This window comes from Martes martes (genome assembly GCF_963455335.1).
Source record: "Martes martes genome assembly, chromosome: 9".
NCBI lineage: Eukaryota > Metazoa > Chordata > Mammalia > Carnivora > Mustelidae > Martes > Martes martes.
In genome coordinates, this window is record NC_137896.1 from 113,834,593 (window position 1) to 113,860,778 (window position 26,186).

At 34.6% G+C, this 26,186-nt stretch overlaps 1 protein-coding gene across 4 annotated transcripts in view; it reads right to left on the minus strand.

Annotated features, from left to right (window-relative positions):
• Window positions 1-3,054: 3,054 nt before the first annotated feature.
• Window positions 3,055-26,186, minus strand: part of SPAST (spastin) — a 61,803-nt gene continuing 38,671 nt past the window's right edge. For all 4 annotated transcript variants that reach the window (XM_080814320.1, XM_080814321.1, XM_080814322.1 and 1 more), the window contains 12 exons: window positions 25,814-25,947; window positions 25,441-25,534; window positions 22,078-22,152; window positions 20,779-20,850; window positions 19,335-19,410; window positions 19,007-19,098; window positions 18,787-18,866; window positions 16,061-16,103; window positions 14,609-14,688; window positions 13,147-13,217; window positions 11,751-11,791; window positions 3,055-5,075 (listed from right to left, as the gene is read on the minus strand). In XM_080814320.1, coding sequence (XP_080670446.1) covers window positions 4,953-5,075; window positions 11,751-11,791; window positions 13,147-13,217; window positions 14,609-14,688; window positions 16,061-16,103; window positions 18,787-18,866; window positions 19,007-19,098; window positions 19,335-19,410; window positions 20,779-20,850; window positions 22,078-22,152; window positions 25,441-25,534; window positions 25,814-25,947 — 981 coding nt within the window. In that variant the 3' untranslated portion in view covers window positions 3,055-4,952. The remainder of the gene's footprint in view (window positions 5,076-11,750; window positions 11,792-13,146; window positions 13,218-14,608; window positions 14,689-16,060; window positions 16,104-18,786; window positions 18,867-19,006; window positions 19,099-19,334; window positions 19,411-20,778; window positions 20,851-22,077; window positions 22,153-25,440; window positions 25,535-25,813; window positions 25,948-26,186) is intronic.

A 26,186-nucleotide genomic window follows, 5' to 3' on the forward strand; every position in this document is an offset into this window, starting at 1 on the left:
AATTCAGGCTAGCTCTAAGGCCTAACAGTTGGAAGTTCCATTAGACTGGCAATCAATGGTTTAAAAAAGTGACTGGTCAAACTTTGCTTTAGTTATCCTGGGCCTCCGTGAGGACATTCCCTGTCTTGTCCATTTACCATTTTGATTAATCCATATTCTGAGGTCAATGATTGTTTGTTTGAATATAATGTCATTTCCCCTGACTGCTTATAGATTTTTTTTCGCTTTTCTATTTTTTGGCAATCTGATGTATCCAGACATGGTCTTTGCTGTATTTATTATGCCTGGGGTTTACTGAACTTTTTGGATCTGTAAGTTGATGTCTTTCAACAATTTAAGGGAAACATTAGGCATTACTGCATCAAATGTTTCTTTTCCCCCATTCTTTTCCTCTCCTCTCCTTTTGGGCCTCAAACCAGAGGTAAATTAGATTGGTATTTTCCCACAGGTATCAAACCTTTGCTATTTTTTCTCTCTGTGCTTGAGTTTGATAATTGTATCAGCTTGTCTTCCAGCTGTCTTTCCTCTGCTGTGTCCAGTTCACTCTGAAGCCCATCCAGTGAAATTTATTTCAGATACTATGTTTCATTTCAGTTTTTTTTATTACCAGACTTTCCCTTTCCCAGTGAAATTTATTTCAGATACTATGTTTCATTTCAGTTTTTTTTCATTACTATACTTTCCCTTTGGTTTTCAGTATCTATTTCTCCATCAAAAATCCTAATCTGTTCATTCATCTTTTTTTCCTATTGTTTTATAAGTTTTAAAATAACTTTGAAAAAAAATTTTTGTTAATTCCACCTTGTGAATCATCTCTGCATTTGCTTCTACATGTTTTCTATTGATTATGGATGTACTTTTTCATGGTATGTTTAGTAATTTTTTTATTGTGTACTGGACTTTGTGGATGTGCTGTGAAAACTCTGGATTCTATTTTCTTCTAAAAAAAAATGTGTTCTTGGGGGTGCCTGGGTGGCTGTCATTAAGCGTCTGCCTTCGGCTCAGGTCATGATCCCAGGGTCCTGGGATCGAGCCCAGCATCGGGCTCCCTGCTCAGCGGGAACCCTGCTTCTCCTTCTTCCATTCCCCTGCTTGTGTTCCCTCTCTCGCTGTGTCTCTGTCAAATAAAATAAAATCTTTAAAAAAAAAAATGTGTTCTCGGGGCGCCTGGGTGGCTCAGTTGGTTAAGCGGCTGCCTTCAGCTCAGGCCATGATCCCAGCGTCCTGGGATCGAGTCCCACATCGGGCTCCTTGCTCAGCAGGGAGCCTGCTTCTCCCTCTGCCTGCCACTCTGTCTGCCTGTGCTCGCTCTCTCGCTCTCGCTCTCTCTGACAAATAAATAAATAAAATCTTTAAAAAAAAAAATGTGTTCTCTTCTGGCTAGCTATTAAATTACAGTGGATAATCTTGATGCTGTGAAAACTTGATTTTAAGCTTTGTTACAGTGAGTTTATCCTTTTGGCCACAGTCCTAACTAAAGTATGGCCTTTACATCTAGGATGTTGTCCTTCTTCCTTATTATGGTCCTTTTTGGGTTTCAGTGGAAAACCCAACGTATTTACTAACCCCCTTTTAGTGGAATTTGAATTTCAAACTCTGTATTCCCCCAGAATACAGTTCCTCTACAGTTCGTTAGATTTCAACTATTGCTTTCTGGTAGGTTCCTTTGAATATTACACTACACAGGTACAATTTTGGAGTCCACCAAGGATTTGAAAGAAATCTGTAGGCATATCCTGGGGCTTATATCTAAAACTCTAAGATTTCCCTCCTAATTTCTAGCTGTTTTACAAGTCCCAAATGACTCCTCAGCCCAGAAAGACTGTTCATTCTGCTTGAAGTCTGTTCCTAAGCACATTGCACAAACTGGAAATTGCCCTTGGTGTAAAATCTAGTTAATGTGGATCTCTTCTAGTACATGATTTTGTGCAGTTTCTGCCTGTTTTTGCTTGCTCTCTAGAGTTTTCTAGTCTTTGCTTTTATATTTTGTTCAGATTATAATTATTGGCAAGAGTTAGTACAATACAAGCTACTCCTTCACTGCTAGACTGCAACCTCTGAAACCTCAAAAAGTTTCAAATAAAAAAATTAAAAGCAAAATAAAATTTATCGTTTATTTCTGAGCCATTAGGATAAAAACCTACTTTATGCAGCTAAACTTTTTAGTTCATTTTTTTCCTGAAGAAAAATACAAAAGACCAGATTAAAAGTTGAGCTAAGCATTCCAAGGAAAATACTTTGACTCAAGAGTCCAAAGCCAAACTGTAAATGGTTCATTCAACCAAAAGAATTAATTTTTGTACAAAATATAAAGAATTTTACCCTATAAATAAAGACTGCTGTTTATTTACTTAAATTGTAATTCTAGTATCTGTTTTTCCTCTACTTCTTCCTAAGCACAAAGCATAGTGAGAAATCTAATAACCTCAATGGCAGACTTAGAATAAATTTCTACTGTTAAGGTATCTGGGAAAGATAGTATTGACTTCCCTTGTCTCAAAGTCCAGTACAACAATAAGTTTCAATATAGTTTACAAAACACTGCCATATTAACATGAGCACACTAACCTTTCATGTTTAGGCATTATCTTCTAAGAAATTAATGACAGGAAGCTCAATGTAGAATCTAAAAGGTCACAACCTAAGTCTAATATTAATGCAGAAACCCTCGGCAACTTCTACCTTTATTGAAAAATACCAGACCAATCCCTTTCACCTCCTATTGTATCATTATCTTATTTTCATAGTCATTCTATGAGGAGAAAAAAAAGCCCAGCTTAAACTAAAAATAAAATAAAGTAAAGTAAAAAGTAAGTCATAGAAAATAGTTCACTAGCACTAAGTTCAACTTCAGACTTTGGTCAGGGAAGTAAAATAACTTCTATACTGTATGAATTGTTATTCATACAGTAATATAATTCTGACTCAGTGTTTATGACAATATTAGCTTGACTTTTAACATTTGAAATCTTTGTGATTTAAAAACTATTCCAATAAAAATAGTGAGGTACATTAGTGCAGACAGAATCACGATAAATTTAAAGATTACATTTTAAAAGTTGAACGTGAAGCACAGACTTTTAATATAACCAACTGTTATTTAAGTATCAACAATGTTAATCCTTTTCTAAATGAAAATACAAAGTGAAATTTTATGAACTTTATTGAGAATGTTTTAACTTTGGATATTCTTAATTCTTGTCATCATGTATACTGCATCATCTTTCATTATCAGTATTTTATAATTGATGCTTTAATGTTTGAGATCTTAAAAAGATACAACATATGACTGAAAATGGGCATGGGTCTGGCTTAGTTGTTTTTTTTTTTTTCCCTATTTATTTCAACCCTCACTTCTGTTATCCAGGGAGTTCTAAGGTCATGATTAGAGAGACATTTAAATTATAGCTACAAATAGCACATTACCTTAAACCATACATCTTCTATATGTAGGTAAATCTTTAACAGGAACAAGATTAAAATTAATAAGAATGTATGTCTTCATTATAAAATTCTTATCTAGATGGGGCAAGTTTTTAATTTTAATGTATTCTCTCAAAACCAAAGATGTTTTTCCTAAATGAAAAAAATCTTTGTTACTACTATGAAATTATTCTTTCCATCCATGACATTTTACATAAAAGCACCAAAGAAAATTTCTGTAAACAAACTTTTAACCAGTAAACTAAGGGCAAATATCCATTTGCCTTTATTACAATATTTAAAAAGCCATGATATGAGTCTCTACCTCCTACAATGACAGTTTTATAATAAAACTCAGGCATACTTATACAAACGAGAAACAGAATTACTGTACATTCTTGGGGAACAAGAGACAGATTAACAGACTAACTTTTTAGTTAACAAAGTGAGCACAAGAAACCTATAAAATGTATGCAATGTATAAAAATTCATTAATTTTTTAAAGGTTCATTGAGGGGATTAATAATTATTAAGAATAAAAGATGGTAGATCCATTGGCTTATAATTATCCTGTAAACAGTAAGAAAGCAATAAGCAATAAATTAGAAATGTCTTAGCTCTCAGTTCTTCCCTTCTCTCACACAGGAACCACTTTTACAGCAGTTAAACTTGGCCTTTTTAAATATTAGAATAATTCTAGCAGAAAATAAACTCCATTAGGAATAAATTAACAGTCTACAATAGATTTCTGACAGATATATTAGAAAAAAATACTTTCAGGTCACATGAGGACTGATCTACATGTTGTAATGACAGAATGACTCAAACCTTCTAACCATCTCTTTTTCCATTTTACTAGATTTGCTTTGTTGCTATCAACAAATTCTTTTCTAAATTGGTAACAAGGTAATAGAAAAATGAAAAGTGAAACACAATGTTTTATGTGTAGATTTATGAAAAAGAAAAACCTTCAAAATACTTTTTCCTATTACTGTTACATAGGAAGAAGTTTCATTTGGCACAATGGACTTATAAAAGAAAAGAACAAAAAGGAACTTATAGAGTGTTTGGCATTCTAATCATCTGTAGTAAAGACAACAGTAGGAAAGGAAAATAGAAAAAATTACTATTTTAAGAAAAGACATCAGAAGACAAACTACCAAAGGCGCTTGTGTCTTCTACCATTCACTGTCTCTGGAATACTTTCATCTGCAACACAATATACAAATTATTATTTACATCATGATTATATTGGTAAAGAAGACCAGAATCAGTTTTTGTTGTGCTCTAACTTACAGCGCCCATTGGGATAACCATGAACAGGCCTTCAACAAAATACTCCATTTGCACTGTATATTTTATTTAAATTTTGTTTTATGGTGCATCTGCTGGGGTGCACAAGTAATTGTAAGACTCTGAAAAGTCCTGTAAACTTAGGCTCAATTTCTGTAGCTGATAACTATTCAATTAACATGGCATGTTTCTTTCTTCAAAAGCAAAGTGTTCTGCAGGCTTATAAAGGTCTTTCCTTAAACAGTGGTATCGCCAAAGTCCTTGTTCCAACGTATGTATGCTTCTAAGGTTTGAGGGCTCACGCTGCGTTTTATCTTTTTCAAGGATTCAGTGAAGTCAGATAATCGAATATTTCTCATCTAGATTTTAAAAAAAACACATGACAGTACAAATGATGAAAATATATTCAGTAGTTAACCCAAAGATGGATTAAAGTAATGATGCTGCTTATTATTGTTATAAATATATATACATGTATTCTTAGACAATCATGCCAATCATCTTATTTTACATATTATTATATGTTAGGCAAGTTTGCTATATAAGAAATCTTATATGCTATATTAATATACTTTTATTATATGTGTTTAATTTCTTAGGTATTAAAAATTTAAGTCCCAATATTTTCCCATTATAAAAACAGAAAACACTCATTATAGAAAATTTGACAAATACAGACAAGCAGAAAAAAGAATTGCAATTACATTATTCAGAATTCTCAAGTCTCACCACAAGCATACTCTAGCTAAATTCATGCTGGGTTTATTAGAAAGGAAGATGGTTTACAAGAAGCACATGAGACCTTTAAGGAAATAATGTTTTTCACAACATATAGGATGCTTGTATCTGAAATTTTCTAATACTAATATTACTTATAATACATTTTGTATTAATTTGGCCTCATTTTCTGACCTTTTAAAAAGATTTTATATAAGAGACAGAGAGAAAGAGAGAGAGAGAGTGCGCACAAGCCAGGAGAAAGGCAGAGGAAAAGGGAGAAGCAGACTCCCCACTGAGCAGGGAGCCCCATGTGGTGCTCAATCCCAGGACCGTGAGACCATGACCTGAGCCAAAGGCAGACACTTAACCGACTGAGCCACCCAGGTGCTCCTCATTTTCTGACCTTTTTAATTGGCTATGAGAATGTAGAACAAAACAATGCTGAGTCAACATGTATCTCTAATTACCTGAATACCTTGAAAACTCAAAAGGAGCTTGGCACAAAATTAAACAGTTTTAAAAACTGTCACCAATATATACATGTGCATTTTTTAAAAAAAATATTTTATTTATTTATCTGACAGAGACCACAAGTAGGCAGAGAGGCAGGCAGAGAGGAGGGGGGGAGAAGCAGGCTCCATGCTGAGCAGAGAGCCCGATGTGGGGCTCGATCCCAGGACCCCGAGATCACGACCTGAGCCAAAGGCAGAGGCTTAACCCACTGAGCCACCCAGGCGCCCCATACATGTGCATTTTGCCCAAAAATAAGTTAAAGGACAATTTGAGATAAAACATCAACTGATATTCAGATATATTCTTTTTAATACTCTTATAAAACCGAATCTAATTATTTCACACCCTCTGATATCTAAATGAGCACAGATTGAGAAAATCACCCACACTTGTAAACTGCAGCCTAATCTTAGTCAAAAAGGAAAAGGACATATTGTTACCACGTAATCATATAAGCCCTACTCGTTTTTTTAACTAAAACACACACTGGCTCTTCCTAAAGCCCAAAGAGTAGAAGGATGATGAATGTAATCTACTACCTATGATATTCTTTTTTTTTTCTCTTTTTAAAAATTATTATTATTTTTTATTTTAATAAACATATAATGTATTTTTATCCCCAGGGGTACAGGTCTGTGAATCGCTAAGTTTACACATACCTGTGATATTCCTTTTTTTTTTTTTAAAGATTTTATTTATTTATTTGACAGAAATCACAAGTAGGCAGAGAGGCAGGCAGAGAGAGAGGAAGGGAAGCAGGCTCCCTGCTGAGCAGAGAGCCTGACGTGGGGCTCGATCCCAGAACCCTGGGATCATGACCCGAGCTGAAGGCAGAGGCTTTAACCCACTGAGCCACCCAGGCGCCCCCCTATGATATTCTTGAATAAAATTTATTTGTTGCAGAAATTAAAGTCTTAAAAGCTTTTGATGAAATTTCAGTTGAACTGTATAGAACGGTGCACATAAATATATATGAAATTTATATGTGATATTTTGAAGTTAGTAACAGATGAATATATACAACAGGAAAAGCAACTAGTAGCTAATTTGAGAAAGAGAAAAATAAGTGGCAAAGATATCTTATCAAAACAAACTAATGAAATAACAAAGTCAAAGTTAAGGTGGATACAAACTGTGCTTTATTTATTTTATTTATTTTTAAGTAGGCTCTGTGCCCAACATGGGGTTTGAACTCATGACCCCGAGATTAAGAGTCACATGCTTTACTGATTGAGGCAGTCAGGCACCCCAAACTTTGTGCTTTAAAAACAGAGTACATCGTACCCTGAATTTATAGCCAACAATTTTTAGCACTACCTTTTAAAAACACAGAATTCCAATATAATTATTTGTTGCTATTCTCATAAAATATTCTTTATATTCTATAAAAGTCAAATTGTGCTTATCTCACCTAAATGTGTGTATATATACCAGTGCCTGATAATACCCTTAGTTATTACAGTTGTACTGAATAATGACTAAAAAAAATTCTAGTATAAGATTTTAGAAACCAAACTACGTATTTTCCTCTCCTCTCATAAATGTGACTGATAAAATAATTTATTTAATCTCCATAATAAAATGTCATTATTATTATTTATGTATTTTAAAGTTATTCTATGGACACTTACATAGCATCCACTATTGCCAGACTGGTTTAAGCATTTTATAAATATTAACTCGTAAGTCCAAAACTAACAGTTAAAAGTACTACCAAATTATTAATACTTAAACTGTTAGATTAGAGCACCTGGGTGGCTCAGATGGTTAAGTGTCTGCCTTCGTCTCAGATCATGATCCCGGCGTCCTCGGATTGAGCCCCACATTGGGCTCCCTGCTCAGAGGGGAGCCTGCCTCTCCTTCTGCCTCTGCCTCTCTGTCTCTCATGAATAAATAAAATCTTTAGAAAAACCCATCAGATTAAAAATAAACTGGATAAAAGTATACAGTAGAACTAAAACTTTTAACAATGTAACCTAATATATAATTAGTACAATGATCACAAACGATACCAGTAGTATAATTTCTTGTAATTCGTTCAACAGTTTTACTAAGTTTTTAGTGGTTCCTCTCTAAAATTTAGTCTAAAATAAGGTTCTTCCTTATATATTTAAAAAAAAGTGGATAAAATTATATTTTAGGTGTGGGATTAAAATTCAAGTAGATGTTATGCTGAAATATTGAAATAAATGTACTCTATCAGAGTGAATTAATAATTTTTTAAAAGATTTATTTTAATTTTTTAAAAGATTTTATTTATTTGACAGAGATCACAAATAGGCAGAGAGAGGTGAGGGGAAGCAGGCTCCCGCTGAGCAGAGAGCCAGATATGGGCCTTGATCCCAGGACCTTGAGATCATGACCTGAGCCAAAGGCAGAGGCTTAGTTAACCCACTGAGCCACCCAGGCACCCCGAATTAATATTTTTAAAATATGTATATTTTTCAGGCTCTTATCATTGGAGTAGGCTAATTTAATACCAGTACTAATAAAAAACAATGAAGTATAAGTTTCTAATCCCAGAATCTTAACATTATTCTCCATTAAAATGAATGAGCGTTCTTGGGGTGCCCTGCTGGCTCAGTTGGTAGAGCGTGCAACTCTTAAACTGAGGGTTATGAGTTCAAGCCCCATGTTAGGTATAAAGAATTAAAAATCTTAAAAAAAAAAAATGAAGCAGGGTCCCTGTAGAGTTCCTGATTCCAGGTGTTGAGATTAAGTGCCCTGCTCCCAGAATGCAAGAATGCGTCTCAAAGTTCAAAAGTAATGTTAAGAGGGCACACCTTAATGTGAAAAGCAGATTTCACTGGCCAAATGTAACCCTTTAAACATTAAAAAAATTTTAATTGATTTACAGATGTGTTGGGCATCTTCTGACATGTAATGATTCCCACCTCTTGTTATATATATGCCCTTCTGTAATTCCTTCCCCTTGAATGTGGACTAGACATTAAGAACAGACTACTGCAAAAGTGATGGGAGGTCACTTTCAGGATTATAAAGACTTTGACTTCCATCCTGCTGATGCTTTCTCTTCTTCCTGGCTTGCTTGCTTTGATGAAGAAAGTACTGTGTTGGAGAGGCCTATGTGGAAAAAGCACTGAAGGAGGCCTCCAGCCAAAGACTAAGAAAACAGGCTCTCACCTCAACAACCCACAAAGAAGTGAATCTGGCAAAGAACTATGTGAGTGAGTGTGGAAGCAGATGTGCTGCAGTTGAGTCTTGTAATGACTACAGCCCCAACCAGCGTCTTGATAACAGCTCTGTAAGAGACCTTGGGCCAACACCTTGATTGCAGCCCTCTGGCAGAGCTCAAAGCAGAGGACTCAGCTAAGCTATGCCCATATTCCCAACTCCATGAAAATGTGAGATAATAAATGTGGTCATTTTAAGCTAAGTTTTTGGGCAACTTGTTATATGGTTATTCATACCTATAGCAACAGAACTATCTTGTTTTAAAGTCATGAGTTACTAAAAAAAGAAAACAAACTCAAAGTTTCTTTCATCTTCAAATAAGACAGGAACTATATTTAGGCTGATATTGTCCAGTGAAGAAAAATGTTGCTGGGGCACCTGGGTTGGCTCATTCAGTTAAGCATCCGCCTTGGTTTCAGCTCAGGTCATGATCTCATGGGTCATGAGATCAAGTCCCACGTCAGGCTCCCTGCACAGTAGGGAGTCTGCTTGAAGATTCTCTCCCTCCACTCCTCCCCCAACTTGCTTGCTCTCCTTCTTTATAATAAACAAATGTCTTTAAAAAATAGAAATGTTGCTCAAATTTGATTGTGTATATATTCTCAGGATGGGCAAAATATACACAAAGGTTAACAGAGCCACTATCAGTAGAAAACTGGTCTCTTATCTCATGCAATAATGGACAGACTTGTAAGAGTTTCTATTCCCTAAGCAGCCACCTACTTATTGTAAGTAATAAGGCTGCCAGTTATTGTAAGATAGTAATCAAAGTGTATCAAAGCATTCCATTTATAGGTACAAGTGGACTTCCCAACGGACTTCCATAAGAAATGCTATGGCCTTAGAGCGTGAGACAGACAGAATACTTGCAGATGAAGAGGTGAGTGGATTTTGGCTGTTAAGACATTTGAGAATTTATAGATTGGTTCTTACTCAAACTTATTTGCCAATTGGTGGTTTTAGCTCATTACTGCCTTAATTAGTCCCTTTATTCCACATGGTCTTTCCAAGGGACAAATACAAAGGCCTAAATTGTCACATAGTTGGCCTCTCCTCAGTATGAATCTAGGGGGCCAGAGTATAGGAGGTATCAAGATTACCTGTCCTGGGTCCAAGGTAGGGGAACAGTGTGTGGAGAAGAAATAGTTCATGCATGATGCTTACTTTTTGGGTAGAAAGATACTATCAGATTTATGCTTTAAGAACAATAAAAAATGTATTTATGGGATATTATTAATAAATTATACTTAAACTATTTTTAAAAACCCACAAGACACTTTGGGAACACAAACTGTACCGTACTTACATGTAAAGAAAGAATTTTAAAAATGTGGAATTAACGGGGCGCCTGGGTGGCTCAGTGGGTTAAGCCTCTGCCTTCGGCTCGGGTCATGATCTCAGGGTCCTGGGATCGAGCCCCGCATCGGGCTCTCTGCTCGGCAGGGAGCCTGCTTTCCCCCTCTCTCTCTGCCTGCCTTTCTGTCTACTTGTGATCTCTCTCTCTCTCTCCCCCCCCCCCCGTGTCAAATAAATAAATAAATAAATCTTTAAAAAAAAAATGTGGAATTAAAATTATAAGTCAGATAAAAGGGACTTGAAACTTACATTTTAAATGTGCATTTTTAAGGAAATAGCAGCAAAATGCCAGAGAGAAAGCATGTGGAATTCTCCATTCCTAAGCTTCATTCATATCAAACACACTCTAGGTAAACTAGACTTTTAAAATGGAATGGTAGGGGCGCCTGGGCGGCTCAGTCATTAAGCAACGGCCTTCAGCTCAGGTCACGATCTCAGGGTCCTGGGATTGAGCCCCACATCGGGTTCCCTGCTCAGCAGGAAGCTTGCTTCTCCCTCTCCTACTCCCCCTGCTTGTGTTCCCTCTCTCACTGTGTCTCTGTCAAGTAAATAAAATCTTAAAAGTTAAAAAAAAATTTTTTTTTAATGGAATGATGGTTGCAGTAAGTGTGAGGGTATTCTTAGTAATGCAGCTGATTAACTACCACACACAAAATACTGCAAAACAACTAAGTTTACTCTTTAGAAGCTTGAAGAAAAAAGACTGTCAAAATGTACTCAAATATATTCATTCTCTATGTTAAGAGTTCACTGTCTCCTCAATAGCTGTTGAAACTTGGGCAGTAAAAAATATCTGACTTATAAATTATAAATATAATACTGATTTTAAATGTTTGCTTACATAGTTATTACAATAATTCTGCATGTCCAACTTTATATTTTGCAGGCAATCTTTTTTCAAAAGAAATGTGTTAGCATTTCCTAAGAGGGCCTACCATATTAAGAAAATGTAATGAATTACATTACAATGGTATTGGTTTTATAAGGACAAAAACAAATGCTGAAAATCTTACAAAATAGAATATTAAGGGATTAACTTGTTACAAAGAACAAAATTTTTAAGTTTTCTATAATTTTTTTCTGTTTAATATTACCAAAAAACACCATTAAGAGATTGTAATTTGATACACCCCTATATTTTGAAATAAAGCAAAGCTAACTTTTTCTAGCTTCTATGAAATCCAGACAAAAGATAGGTCTTACAATATAGAGAACCAGAGCAAAGAAAAGATAACTAGAAAGTAATATACCTCACTGGCAGACATATTCTTTACTTGTTCGGGTTTCAGTTCTGTAAAATACAAGACAGCCACTTAAAAAAAAATATTTCTAAATTTAAATTGCTGAAGAGCAAAAACGGGTACAATGATCTAAAAGTATATGTTCAATATAAGTTATCTCTATTAAAAGGAAAATACACATTAATATTAAGAGCACAATTTATAAATGCTTAGGATAAGTCTTTAGGAGTAACTGGGAGGCATTCACTTTCTCTGCATATTGCCTAAGAACAATAAATTTCACAACTTTGAGAGTGAAGTTAAAAGAATGTACTTTTTTTCTTCACAAAGGCTTTATTTTTTTTTAAACCCAATAACTTTTATCTGCTTCAGAATAGCTAAAATTTTCTGAAAAAATACAAATGATTTATGTATTATGTATTGGTTGAGTGCACTCTCGTGACATGTACCAGGCAGCAAGAGTTTGAGTAGAATGCTTTTTGCCCAGAATTTCAAAATATATTGTCAAGGTTACACTTATTATTCTGCAAAGCAGCAATTCTGAGTCAGTACACTGTATCACTGCAGATGTGTTCCAGAAGTTGTCCATTCCATGTTCTATTTAATCATCATAGCCAGCAATCTGAGTGCATACCTGAGAGCATCACCCACCCACTGCCCATGCTGGCTGTGGAAAAGCAGCCAAGAATATCTAGTCTAAAGTGGTATCATAGTGGTATTTCAGAAACAGCAAATGACCTTGCATCAAAACAAAGCAATTTCTCAAAAGATAACACATAATAATACAAATAAAAGCTTCTCCTAGACACTTTAATTTCAAGTGATATCAGAATATTGAAATGAAAAAAGCCAAAACAGATAAGAACACTTCCCCTTTATTTTTCTTTTTTGCTTGCTTAAAAATGTTTTCTTTTCCTTTGTGTTTTCTGCTGGTTGCCTACCACCAAGAAGTGAAACATAGGGCAGATGGTGATTTATCGTGAACATCATTTAATGTACAGAATTGTCTACTCATTATGTTGTACATCTGAAATGAATATAACCTTGTATTTTAAGTGTATTTTAATAATAAAATTTTTTAATTAAAAAAAATACCCTGAAACCTGTTGTTTGAAACAGGAGTCATGGTCTACACACCCATTGACTGTCTTTATATGGTCTGTGAGCTAAGAATGGTTTCACATTTTTGTTTTTGTGAAAACAAACAGAAACCAAAAGAACATGCAATGGAGAACATATGTGGCCCCATGAGAAGTCTATAAACCACTTTGTATCAAGTTTTCTAGCAGCTTAAATGATTTCTTACTAAAACTAAAACAGAAACAAAACCTCTCAATAGGGATTTCTTAAACTTCTAAAGTAGTCTAACGAATAGGTCTAAATGTTTCAAGGTCTATACACATACCTCGGATAGGACCCAGTGCTGCATCTTTTGCCAAAGCTGTTAGATCACTTCCTGAATATCCATCAGTCATTCTAAGAATGGGAAGGAAGAAAGAGCAAATTATTTTTATCTTTGCAGATTTAAAATTTCCATGTAAAAAGAAGGTAGCATCTAGTTTGCCTCTGTTATCAAGCAGAAAGTTATGCAATTTGAAATGTAGGACAAACAGGGTGAAGGAAGGATCTGGGGTAGAAGATATTGGCAAAAAGAGGCACATCTGAATGGGATGCCCACAGTAGAGTCCTGGGCAGCCAGGAGATTATCAAAAGGAACCTAGGGGGGCAAAGGGGAGAAAAATAAGACAGGAAAAGAAAGCATTTACTTAATCACGTACTATGTTATGTAACTACAGAGATCAAATATTAGCTGAATTCTTCATTGGAAAGACAAAGAAGAACCTCAGTGTTTCTAAGTATTGAATTCATTCTTTTTTCATAGGTATCTGGGAACTCAAAAGAGTTTTTACTAAAATTACTAGTTATTCACATATTTTTGAGTATTTAAATTACCTTATAAGATTTTTAATAACTAAAACTCAACAAAACCACCTTCCATATTTAGTTTCTACTTAAGTATACCACTCATAAAAAAAGCTGAAGATACAAAAGTTAAAAAAAATTATGTGTAACATGAAAAGAAGTTTATATGAAAATACTTGTGTTGGTGTGGGCAGAGATATAAGACATTTTAAATTTTTACAAAATTATTATCATTTTTTAAAGATTTTATTTATTTATTTGACAGAGAGAGAGAGACCACAAGTAGGCAGAAAGAAAGGCAGAGAGAGAGGGGGAAGCAGGCCCTCTGCTGAGCAGAGAGCCTGATATGGGGCTCGATCCCAGGACCCTGAGATCATGTCCTGAGCCGAAGGCAGAGACTCAACCCACTGAGCCACCCAGGTGCCCCAAATTTTTATAAAATTATTTTAATAACACTTATAATAAGTGTTTTTTTTTTAAGATTTTATTTATCTATTTGTCAGAGAGAGAGAGAGAGAGAGTGCACAAGCAGGGAGAGCGGAAGGCAGAGGGAAAAGCAGGCTTCATGCTGAGCAAGGTGCCCAATGCAGGACTGGATCCCAAAACCCTGGAATCATGACCTGTACCAAAGGCAGACCGAAGGCTTAACTGACTGAGCCACCCAGGTGTCCCTTTAAGTTTTAATAAATTTATATAAAGAATATAGTATCATCATCAGATATGTAGGTCAGGTCTTGTAGAGTATCTAGAGATTTAAATTTAGATATATATGTAAGAATAAGAGATAAGAAAAAAGGTGAAATAAAGTATGAGATGAAGTTCTCTGAAAAATAAAATACTCATTTCATACCTGAGTTTTCCTTAAACAAAAAAGAATTCCTAAAAAAAAAAAAAAAAAGTAGAAGAGAAAAAAGCTTTAAGATAGAACAAATCAAATTACTCACCTAGCAAGTTGTGCTAGTTCTTTTTGGGTCAATGGGCTTCCTTGTTTACATAATAGATTTTTAAGTAAAAGTAGTCGTGTCTGAAAAAAAAAATTAAAGAATTATCAGTCCCAAGAATTGGCTTAATGAAATATCCAAAAATTATGTTCAATTCCTGACCCTTATTTATGAACTGAATGATCACAAACAAATCACTCTCTTAGAGCCTCGCTCATGTCTATTAAGTGGAGTTAAAACTACCATTTTTGGGGGTGCCTCAGTGGTTCAGTCAGTTAAGGATCTGACTTTTGCTCATGTCATGATCTTAGGGCCTGGGATCCTGCCCTGCATCAGGCTCTCTGCTTAGTGGGGAGTCTGCTTCTATCACTCCCTGTGCCCCCCGCCCACTTGTGCTTTCTCTCTCTCTCAAATAAATAAAATCTTTAAAGAAAAATAAACTACCATTTTTTGAGAGTTCTTGAGAGACTTAAAGATAATCCAAATAAAACACTAAAGAAGTAGCTGCTACTACTATCAAGGATGTTAAGGGTCTGAGCTAGAGAACCACAATTTTTAATTGAATACTTTTATTTTTTCTAAAGAGTCATTTATTTATTTTAAAGAGAGAGAACGTGCAGGAGTACAGTGGGGAGGGGCTGAGGGAGAAGGAGAGACAGAGAGAAGCTTAAGCAGACTCTCTGGCTGAGTCAGGTTTGATCTCACAATCTAAGTGGAAACCAAGAGTTGGATCCCTAACTCACTGAGCCACACAGGTGCCTCAACAATTACAATTTTTTAAAAACACTTTTATAGAGGTATGAATTCATAGAACATTAATCTCCCCATTTTAAATATATAATTCAATGAATTTTAATAAATAAACAGTTGTGTAACCACCACCACAATCTACTTTTAGAACATTTCTATCACCCCAAATCAGTTCACTTATGCCTGTTTGCAGTTAATCCCCACTTCCACCCCTAGCCTTTGCAAACCATGATTTCCTTTGGTTTCTAGAAATATGCCTTTTCTGGACATTTCATACAAATGGAATTATATGATAGGTTATCTTTTACACGTGGTGTCTTTCACTTAGTGTCTTTTTGAGGTTTTTCCATATTATAGCACGTATAAATATTTCAATCCTTGTATTGCTAAACACTATTCCATTAAATGCATCTGCCAAATTTGCTTATCCATTCTCTGGTTGATGAACATCTTAGATTCCTTACAGTTCTTGGCTATTACTTATAAATATAAAACTTTTTATACACATCTTTGTGTAGACATATGTTTTCATCTGTTGTGAGCAGATTCTTAGAAAAGGAATTATTGGGTCTTAAGTTTACATTTGTCTTTTTAAGAAATTCCCAAACTGTTTTTCAATATGGCTATATTAATGATTGGAAGATCAATATTGTCAAGACAGTAGGTCTTGTTTCTGTTTAAAAAAAAAAAAATGCAGATACATACCTCCTCATTTGGCAAAGACACATATACCCGTTTGATGAAACGCCTAAAAAAAGGATTCACACAATTTCAGAAATACAGTTTTGAAAGTAAAAGTAACTCAGTTCAAGTAGCAGATGACCAGAAAAAAGCTTCAAGTATAACATTTGAAAGCATTTTAGTAGTAATCAGTACAGTTATTTTTAGTTATTTGGGTTTTTTTTTTTTTAAAAGATTTTAATTTCTACACCCAACATGGGTCTCAAACTTAACAACCCCAAGATGAGGAATCTCATGCTCTACTGACTGAGCCAGCCAGGCACCCCTTTGAGTTACTCTTTTAAAACTCTCCAGATAATGTTTTTAAAAATCTTAATTCAATATTGTCAGAATTAAAGTAACCATTTATGTGTATCTTTTTTTTTTTTTTTTTTAAGAAAGAGAATAAGAGTGTGAGTGAGCACAAGTAGGGGATGGGCAGAGGGAGAGAGGAAGAAAGAGAGAATCCCTAGCAGGCTCCACACTGAGCCTGATATGGGGCTCAATCTCATGACCCTGAGACCATGACCTGAGCTGAAATCAAGAGACTGACTCTCAACTGACTGAGCCACCCAGGCACCCCTGTATGTGTGTGTTTTCAATAGCAATGTTTTAATTAGCAATAATCGCGCCTCGGATAAACCTCATTGGCTACGATACTGCCACTGCGCAAAGCTCAATTAGCAATGTTTTAAAACAAACAAATATCCGTTATAAGCAGAATAAAGAAATCTCTGCTACCTTCTTGAAACTGAAAACAACTAAAACCAAGGACCACAGGAACAGAAATGTAAATTTTACCATCAACAAACTTAGGTAACATATATACAACTAAAGTGTATGAAGAAGGGGTTGCCTAGGGCAATGAAAATTATACTGAGGAAGGTGGATATACACAGGATCTGTTGCTGCAGATTCCAGACATGGCTATCAGAGCACAGAGTATTCCAAAGGAAAGAGAGTATACTCTGAAGAGTAATAAAGTCAGCCTCCCATATTTAAACAAGCATGTGAAGAATGGCTCTGCAAATCATGTGATACCTAGTAAGGAGCAGGGGAATGGCAACAAGGTGATGCCAAAAAAGAAATTCAAAGACACATCATCTTTGTAAGAAGACATCAGTCAGTCTGGGACGATCACAAGCTGTCTTGTGCTGACTAATCTTTATCTGGTAGGGTTTGAATGTGAGTTAGGGAGACTACCTGTTAGTCCAGGCTATTCATATGACAACTCAAGATACTTGTTCAGTATCTTATTTTTCTAGCTCTTTTCCTATAGTATTACTCCAAAACTACACTTTCCAAGAAAATTCTCCTTTATTCAAATAAAAATAGTAAGCAAAACAGGCAAAAGCACACAGCTAATCTCTTTAAAGTGCCAAAGAGGGAAAAAATGACACATAGAGAATATACACAAGAACAAATTAAATTTGTGATCAAATATCTTTTCATGATATAAAATAATTCAATGAAAAAAATCTAATAAAACAAGAATTCAGTGAAATATAAGGGCTCAAGGCAATGACTTCCAAAAGCTCAAGGAAATAAGACAAAAGAAGATGAAAAAAATGGGATTGCAGAGATCAGGAAAGCAATGAAAATGAAGAAGACAATCACTACAGACACAGAGGTTACAAAAGTAGTAGCACAAACAAGATTAGACACAAACCCAGTGAGCAATAAGGACAACAAACAAAACAAAACAAAACAAAACAAGACCTAAGAGTTAAAAAGGATTAAAAGGAAATTAAAGATATGGAAGACAAAAAGATGCAGCATAATACAAACACTGTGTGTGAAAGAAAAAAACCAGAATGAATTAGGAAAAAATAATTAAAGACAGTATTCAAAATAACTTTCCCAAAGCAACAGCAATTTAAACAAACACCAAATCCCAGAAAAAATAAAGACAGATCAACATATTTTTCAAATAACTAGATTTCAATGGTTAGAAATTATATCCAGTAAAAAGAAAGAAATCAAGTCAATCCATAAATGTGAATAAAAGCAGGCTGGCTTCGGGCGCCTGAGTGGCTCAGTCATTAAGCATCTGCCTTCGGCTCAGGTCAAATCCCAGGGTCCCGGGATCGAGCCCCTCATCGAGCTCCCTGCTTGGCGGGAAGCCTGCTTCTCCCTCTCACACTACCCCCTGCTTGTGTTCCCTCTCTCACTGTATCTCCCTGTCAAATAAATAAAATCTTAAAAAAAAAAAAAGCAGGCTGGCTTCAGACTTTTACTCTGCAACATTTAATCCTAGAAACAATGGGGCAATGTAATCAATTCCTCAGGAAAAGAAAGGGAGGCCCAAGAATTTTACACTGACTCAAACTGTCCTCCCAGTAGGAAGGGAATAAATTTGTTCAATCACACAAGAACACAGAACAGTTCCCATAAATCCTGCTTTTATCAGCTTCTCATGAAGCCCAGTAAAAGGGAATAAGAATCAATTCTAGAGTTTTAAGATAATTTAATCCTAATCAGAAGAAATAAGAATGGCTGCCTGAAACCAGAGTGTGAACTAGTTTTTGTGGGATCATGGTGGTTCTGTCTTCAAAACCTTTAGTAGTCAGTAAAAGCCAAAGGATGGATACTAGAAGGAAAATAATGAATTTCGTCTTCAAATTAAGAGTGAAGGAAGTAAGATATATGTGAGAGGAACACAGGAATAAATACACCTGTAACTGATGTGTGTTTCTACATCATCTCCCTACCTGAGAACAGCCTCATCAAGCTCTTGTGGCCTGTTAGTTGCACCCATTACAAGCACTCTGTCATCTCCAGCAGATTGTACCTATAAGCCAAAAAAATTTTTCAGTACTTCTAGATAGAGTAATAACAAAAACATGATAAAGGTATCTGTATTTCTAATTTGGGTCATTTAACTGTACACTAAAATACTACCACCTTAAAAATACCATAATCAGTACTTACACCATCAAATTCTATTAGAAATTCAGTTTTTAGACGTCTACTAGCATCATGTTCTCCTTCTCTTCTTTCACACAGAAGGCTATCAACTTCATCTAATGGAAATACAAGAACAAGACTTTAATTAAAAGCCAAGCTATATGAGTCATATGAGATTAATCTTGTTTACTACTTAAATTATTAATATCCTGGGTCCTACTCAATTCATTAGTATTTAACTTTGCACTTCTTTAAAACTTTTTCCTTCTGAATAATCTTTCCTATCATATCTCTCAAATTTGGAAAGGGGAATTTCATAAATACTCAACTTAGCTATAAAACATGTTCTTACCTATAAAAATTATGGAAGGCTGAAGTTCTCGAGCCACAGCAAAAAGAGCTCTCACCAATTTCTCTCCTTCTCCCACCTGAAACAAGGCATTATACACTGTAATACATATAAAATGCAACATTATTCCAGCTGCTTAAATTTCATGATTGAAAATCTAGAATGTAGGAATTTAATTTCCTTTCTTTGCAATTATCAAAGATTTGGTTTAAGGAATTGGTGGGGAGTGGGGATACTGAATTGCCTTTTATAATAACAAAATTGACTATTATTTAATACAGTCTGGTAAGTACTTTACTATTATTATTATTATTATTATTATTATTATTTATTTTTTTTTTTTTGGTGCTGAAACCTGGATCTGGCCTAGTAAGTATTTTAAAAAATGAAATACATTTCTGTTCTACTTGACCCTGCATTCCCAAGACTTGAAAATGAAATAGCTATTACAGGTATAACTAGTGAGAAGACAGACTATTAGGGTAGAGAAAGAGATACTGTACAGATTTCTTAAGCCCTCAGTTGTAGGGTATATTTATAGAACCAGTATGAACTGGAAAGTGCTCTCCTAAACTAAACTTACTTAAATTCATTCTCACCAGATCATTGTTGATAAGCATACAAATATTTCTAGGTAGCCCAAGAGGTCTAAGAACACCCCTTGAAATAGCCAGGGGCTGAGACACTACTAAAACCATTCTACACACTAAAAGCATCTAATGAAAGTGTCATGAGGTTTGGAGTAATCTACTGTAAAAACTCCTCTACCCTACAGATGGCACCTATTTTTTTAATTGAAAATTTCTTTAAAGAAGAAAAAAGAATGGCCTCAGATTTAGAATCATCAAAACAAATATTCACAGAGCTAGAAGGAACTGCAGGAAATTGCCTTGTGCAACATCAACACTTCACAAATGAAGTGAGACCGAAAAGTGGTATCTTCTTAAGGCCAGCTCAGTACCCAAAAATTAGGCTGGAATTCCTCTCCCCTAACTTCCAAGACAGTGTTTTCCAGTGTATAATGTTGGCTGTACCTATTTTAATAACAATTTTACTTATAAAACTTCAAACAGAAAGTAAAATTTAACCAAGAAAAGAGGTATCATTTTACAGTTACTTTTAATTACTTTACAAAAATGAGAACCCTACCAATACCTGATCTTGGACTTCTAGTCCACAAAACTCTAAGACAATAAATTTCTGTTGTTTAAGCCAGCCAGTTTATGGTACTCTGTTACACAGCCCCAGCAAACTAAAACAGCATTTGAGAGCACACTTCTATCTTTAAAACAGCCTAAGTTTCTAGTTGGAAGAGTGACTGATTTTCATCATATCTAAATATAGATATAAAACCCCAAAATATCATTGTGTAATGTTATTAAGCATTTATACTTAGTAACATTTAGACGGTAACATAAAACATGACAATATTAGAAAAAACACTCACATATTTTGAAGTTAAACTTGCAGCACTTATATTAAAGAAGGTTGCATTGGATTCTGCAGCTACTGCTTTAGCCTTAAAAATGACAAGGACAAATATTACATTAGTTTCAATGTCTTCCTTTAAAAAGATAAACACATATGATCAATTTAAACACTAGCAAAGATTTTCCAAAAATATAACACAATTCCTGACATGTGGCAATCAATGTTTCCTTCTCAGCAAAGAGGAAAAGGTCTAGGAAGAGCTTTGCTTCTTTCTATTTTCTTTATTTTTTCTAAGGAGGAATAGATAAGGAGAGCTTTAAAAAATGGTGTTATGCTTTTCTTAATTATAGAAAGACAACTTTTGGGAGAAAAACAGCTAAACTCTTTGCCTCTTTACTTTTCCCCTCTAGAAGAGCTGTGCAGGAGAAAGAGGTATCCAGATCCCAGTAAAAACTTGGGCAAAAGGATATTGAAAAAGATCTGTTATATGTCAATTATATTAAAAAAAAAAAAAAAGAAGGAAAGAAAAAAGTACATAATGTGATTATTTATTTATTTTTAAAGATTTTATTTATTTATTTGATAGATAGAGATCACAAGAAGGCAGAGAGGCAGGCAGAGAGAGAGGAGGAAACAGGCTTCCTGCTGAGCAGAAAGCCCGACGCGGGGCTCAATCCCAGGACCCTGGGAACATGACCCGAGCTGAAGGCAGAGGCTTCAACCCACTGAGCCACCCAGGTGCCCCTATTATGTGATTATTTAAATAAAGCTGTTAAGATAGTGAAAAAAACGAAAAAAAAACAAAAAAATGGGTTAGAATGATACCCAATAAGGTAAGGTCTTCTGAAGCAAAAATATTATTTAACTTGGGTAAATAATGAAAAATATACTGTTAAATTTAACCAGCCCAAAACATACTACTGAAGATAACATATTTGGTTTTTCATATATTTCTTCATTAAAAACATGTTTAAAAACTTAAGAGAAGTGTATTATAGCAAAAAGCAAATCATAAAAATAATCAACTCAGGGACAAAGTTTCTTTTTTCATATTACTATTTCTGATTATCTAAATAGAACAATCAAGGGGCGCCTGGGTGGCTCAATTGGTTAAGTAAGCATCTGCTTTCAGCTTGGGTCATGATCCCGGGGTCCTGGGACAGAGCCCTGCATTGGGCTCCTTGCTCAGCAGGGAGTCTGCTTGTCCCTCTCCTGCCTACACCCCGCCGCAACTTGTGCTTGTGCTCTCTCTCTCAAATAAATACAATCTTGAAAAAAAAAGAAAAAAACCCTCAAATTTTAAAAGAATTCTTACCAGCATTGTTTTCCCATTTCCAGGTGGACCAAACAGTAACAATCCTCTGGCAGGAGCTCTAAGCCCTGTGAACAACTAAAAACATACAGTTTAGTTTATAACTATCATTCTGGAGACATTTCTTTCCAGACATTTTAAGTACTGTCATCGAAAAAGCACCAATTTTCTGTAGCATCCTCCCAAACAGAACTCGTCAGAGCTCTAAAGAGAACACGTAATCAATAAATTGGTGCAATTATTAAAAACAGAAGAAAAAATTTTAAAAGATCTCACTGAAAACGAAAGCAAACTGGCTAAACAAGACATCCTGAACATAGGTATGCTTCTCTACTTCCTTTGGAAATCTCACCAAAAGAACAGTAAATGAATATAGAAAATATAAATCTTCAAAATAAAAAGAGGGAGAAAGGAGACAACAGAAGACACAATACATTTTTGTGTGGTAAGTTATTTAGCAGATCTAAGGGAGCTAAAACCCAAGCTCCGCTTGTGAAGGGATATGGAGGATACAAACAGCAAGCAGATGTGAAGAAAAATCCTGCAAAAGCTCAGGAGGTGGAGGCATGATGTATCAGAGAAAGCAGCAGGAAGGCAGGCAGCCAAAAACAGAGAAACTGGTTAACAGTTTCTATGAAGAATAACTCAAATCACGTGCCTGTCCCCTATACCAAGATCACTCAGGCAAGTACTCCTCTTCCATAGACAAAGGAAACAGAAGTTGTGTTCTTTAGAGAAATTAAACCAGGGTCTATAGACTCAGACACCAGGGGTGGCAGGGAATCAAGAGTGAAGCATGAGATTGATAACACTTTGCTTAATAGTGAAGGTGTACATATTTTTAAGTTGAACCATATGAAATGGCTCATATTCAAGTTTTTAAAAATATATTTTTGAGTGGTTTCAGATTTACAGATAATTGAGTGGAAAGTACAGTGTTCCCACATAACTCCTTACATCCTCAATTTCCTCTAATACTAACATCTTACCTTAGTGTGGTACATTTATTATAACTGATAAACTAACACTGATATTATTAACTGAAGCCCATAGTTTTCATTAGGGTTTACAATTCGTGTCATGTCTCCATCATTACAGAATCATACAGAATAGTTTCACTGCCCTGGAGAATCCCCTGCACTCGATCTGTTCATCCTTCCGTCTTCCCCCTGGGGGAACCACTGATCTTTTTACTTTCTCCAGAGTTTTGCCATTCCAGAATGTCATATAGTTGGGATCATACAGTTATTAGTTGTTGCCAATTGGTTTTGTTAACAACATGCATTTAAGGTTCCTCTGTACATCTCTAAAGCTTGATAGCTCATTTCTTTTTAGTGCTGAATAGTATTTCATTATATAGATATACCAAGTTTACCCATTTATCTATTGAAGAGTATCTCAGTGGTTTCCTAGTTTGGGAAATTACAAATAAAGTTGCTATAAACATCTGTGTGTAGGTTTTTTTAATATGGGGATACATTTTTTACTCATTTTGGTAAATATTAAAGAACATAATTGCTGTGTAGCATGGTAAGAGTATGTTCAGTTTTTTAAGAAAGTGTCAAATTGTCTTCTAAAGCAGCTGTAGCATTTTGCTTTTCCCTCAGCAATGAGTCAGTCCCACGGCTCCACATCCTCACCATTATTTGGTGCTGAGAGTGTTTTGAATTTTAGCCATTTTGGTAAGTTTGTGGTAGAATCTTACTGTTGTTTAACGTGCAGTTCCCTAATGATGAATGATGTTGAGCATCATTTCTTTCAAATGCTTGTCATCTGTGTATCTTATTTAGTAAGGTATCTATTCAGATATTTGCCCACATTTTAATCGGGTCATTTTTTTTCTTATTGTTCAGTTTTTTTAAAGTTCTTTGTCTATTTTCGGATACCAGTCCTTTATCAAATGTTAATGTTTTGCAAAGATTTTCCCCTTGACTGTGGCTTGTCTTCTCATTCTCTTACTGTCTTTCAAAGAAAAGTTTTTAATTTTCATGAACATCAACTTAATTTTTTCTTTCAAGGATCATGTTTTTGGTGTTGTATCTAATAAGCCATCCTCACACCAAAGATCACCTAGATTTTCTCCTATTTTATATTGCAGGAGTTTTATAGTTAGCCTTTTACATTTAGGTCTGTGACCAATTTTGAATTAACTTTTGTGAAAGGTGTAAAGTACCTGTCTAGAATTTTTTTGCACATAGATGTCTAGTTGTTCCAGCATCATTTGTGGAAAACACTATCCTTTCTCCATCAAATTGCTTTTGTGCCTTTGTCAAATGATAGCATTTGCATCTCCGTATTTCTGGGCTCTCTATTCTGTTCTATTTATCTATTTGTCTATTCTTTTGACAAAGACACATTTTCTTGATTACTGTACCAGTTTTTGGTTTTTAAAATTTTCCAATTTTGAGATATAACTGACATAAGATTGTGTCATTTTAGTGTGTACAGTATGATTTGATACATACATAAATTGCAAAATATTCACCACAATAAGTTTAACACATCCTTCACCTCACATAATTTTGTTGTTCTTGTTATGGTACAAACAAACAAACAGAAACATAATCATAAAAACAGAGCAAACTGGTGGTTTCCAGAGATGAAGGGGCTGGGGATGAGCAAAATAGGTGAAGGGAATTAAGAGGTACAAGCTTCCAGTTACAAATAAGTCATGGGGATGAAAAGTACAGCATGGGAACTACAGTTGATAATACTGCAATAACATTGTGTGGTGACAGATGGTAATTATACTTATCATAGTGAGCATAGCTCACTGTACACAATTGTCAAATCACTATGTCATACATCTGAAACTCATATAACACTATTTCAACTATGATAAGAAAAAAAAGGTCCTCAAACATAATAATTTTATCTTAACTTCCCTTTTCTCCAGTATGATTTCTGTCTCTTAATTTTAAATCTCTCTTACCTTGATGTAAAATTATTTTATGTTACCTACTTTCCCCTCCAAATGTTAAAAATGGATTGGTTATTAGGAATCTTTATAGACATTCTTCTCTCCTATAATAACAATTCTTGGTTTTATATATATACACACACACACACACACACACACACACACACACATATATATAAAATAACATTATATTATATATTATATTGTATGTATTATATATAACACATATTTAATATATTATATATAATATATATAATAATCATTCAATGACTACAATATAGTCATTCTCTCCTACAATAACATCAACTGCTAATGTTTTTTTCTTTTAAAAACATCAAATCTGTTTCATGAATTAATCATTCTAGCACAGCTCACACATTTCTTTACTGCTAATATGGATTCAGTAGTGAATGATGTTATAGGAAAATGATACTATGAGCACTTACCTCAGGCCTCAGAGAAGGAAGAATAACAATTTCTTGCAAGGCTTGTTTTGCCAACTCTTGCCCAGCTATATCATCAAATTTGACAGCTGTTCCACTAAGAAACAGAATTTCAGTTAGCTCCACAACAAAATATGCTTCAGTTATTATAATATGAAGTCTAAATTCTATGAAATAAAATTATTTATATATTAACTGTGAAATTATAATTAAATCAATAAAACAATGGCTTTCTACATTTATAGTAACTAAAAACCATCATAAAATTAAACATGTACATTAAATAAAGTATTATCTATTTTATCCATGATATATTGTATAAATAAATTAAAAACTAAAAACTATTAAATAAAACACTTTAGATGGTAAAACTTACTTGTCCACAATTTCGTTCATTATAAGATTAGCAAGGTTGCTGTCCACATTCCTAAAATTCTTCAAGTCTTTCTTTTTACGAGCAGCAGTTGTAGGGGTAGAAGGTTTATTTGTTCTATTTGTTTTTGGTGTACTCTTAAAGGACACAAAATTGTAATGTAAAAATTTGACCTAATATTAGCACTTTTCATAAGTGAGTTAATCTTCAAGTTCACAGAATTAAAAGTTTAAAAATAGGAAAAAGGATATAAAAAACCCAAAACTGTGTATTCCCTCCAGGGTAAAATGGTATTCACTACAAAACTACATTTGGCATGAAGTGTGTTTACAGAGTGTGTTTACATCCATAGAGATTTAGGTACCATAAAATAAAA